At 68.5% G+C, this 1,522-nt stretch overlaps 1 protein-coding gene across 1 annotated transcript in view; it reads left to right on the top strand.

Moving 5' to 3' along the window:
• The first annotated feature begins 786 nt into the window (after positions 1 to 786).
• FOXL2 (forkhead box L2) overlaps positions 787 to 1,522 on the top strand; it is a 1,625-nt gene continuing 889 nt past the window's right edge. Inside the window, 2 exon segments of the mRNA XM_015585759.1 lie at positions 787 to 859; positions 862 to 1,519. Coding sequence (XP_015441245.1) covers positions 787 to 859; positions 862 to 1,519 — 731 coding nt within the window.

Genomic DNA, 1,522 nt, shown 5'->3' on the forward strand with positions numbered 1-1,522 from the left:
GCCCCGAGACAGCAGCAAAGGGCAAAGCAAAGGAGTCGTTTTCTTTCACCTGAAAGCTGCGAGGAGGCTTGGCGCGCCTCTCCTCGCTAGGGCCCGAAGTCCCTGGGCACAGGGCCGAGTGCGGACTGACCCCGCAGAGCGAGCACCGACTCCGCAGAGCGAGACCGGCGGATTTCAAGGGCTTTGGAGAACGTGAGCCCGGCTATCCGCCGGGCCCCCAAGCTCGCTGGGAGGGGGAAGGCCAGTCCGGGCTGTGCGGGGCGTTTACAAAAAGTGACTTGGAGATGAACTCGCCCGTGCGCGACTGGCCGCCCCGCTATAGGGGCGAAGGCGCCTGACGCAAGCGGAACTCAGCGGAGCCCATACGAATCAGAACAGAGAGAGGCTCCTGGCGCACTAGGGACTCCGGGAGGCAACTCCGCCAGAGACGCGGGTCGTACCTCGGGAAACTGGGGGGGTGGGGGAGGGGAAGAGCACAGTGAAGAAAACCCACCGAGGCGGGGACTGGCCTGGCGGGGAGGGGCGGCGGGGCCGGAGCCCCTCTCTGTTGGGCGGGCTCCCCATGGCCAGAGGCTGAGCTCCACTCCCGCCGGCCGCTCCCCAGGGGAAGGGAAAGAAGAGGGAGAGGAGCGAGAGGCCGCGAGCGAGCGAGCGCGGCGGCATCGGCGGTCTTCAGAAGTTTAAGACTCTGCGGCGAGTGGACTTCTGCGCCCGGACTCTTCGTCGCTCCAGCGCCAGTGGAGAAAAGCAGGGGCTGCCTGGCCGCGGCGCGCCGGCTTTGTCATGATGGCCAGCTACCCCGAGCCCGAGGACGGTCTTCACCCAGGACCTGCGGGGCACTGCGGGGGCACCTCTGCACCCATCCGCCCGACCCCGCGCAGAAGCCCCCGTACTCGTATGTGGCGCTCATCGCCATGGCGATCCGCGAGAGCGCGGAGAAGAGGCTCACGCTGTCCGGCATCTACCAGTACATCATCGCCAAGTTCCCATTCTATGAGAAGAACAAGAAGGGCTGGCAGAATAGCATCCGCCACAACCTCAGCCTCAACGAGTGCTTCATCAAGGTGCCGCGCGAGGGCGGCGGCGAGCGCAAGGGCAACTACTGGACGCTGGACCCGGCCTGCGAGGACATGTTCGAGAAGGGCAACTACCGGCGCCGCCGCCGCATGAAGCGGCCCTTCCGGCCGCCGCCCGCGCACTTCCAGCCGGGCAAGGGGCTCTTTGGGGCCGCAGGAGCCGCGGGAGGCTGCGGCGTGGCAGGCGCGGGGACCGACGGCTACGGCTACCTGGCGCCCCCCAAATACCTGCAGTCTGGCTTCCTCAACAACTCGTGGCCGCTACCGCAACCGCCCTCACCCATGCCATACGCCTCCTGCCAGATGGCGGCGGCTGCAGCAGCAGCCGCAGCAGCGGCGGCGGCCGCGGGCCCGGGCAGCCCCAGCGCGGCCGCAGTGGTCAAGGGGCTAGCGGGCCCGGCCGCCTCGTACGGCCCGTACTCACGCGTGCAGAGCATGGCGCTGCC

Source organism: Pteropus alecto, unplaced genomic scaffold, assembly GCF_000325575.1.
Source record: "Pteropus alecto unplaced genomic scaffold, ASM32557v1 scaffold92, whole genome shotgun sequence".
Classification (NCBI taxonomy): domain Eukaryota; kingdom Metazoa; phylum Chordata; class Mammalia; order Chiroptera; family Pteropodidae; genus Pteropus; species Pteropus alecto.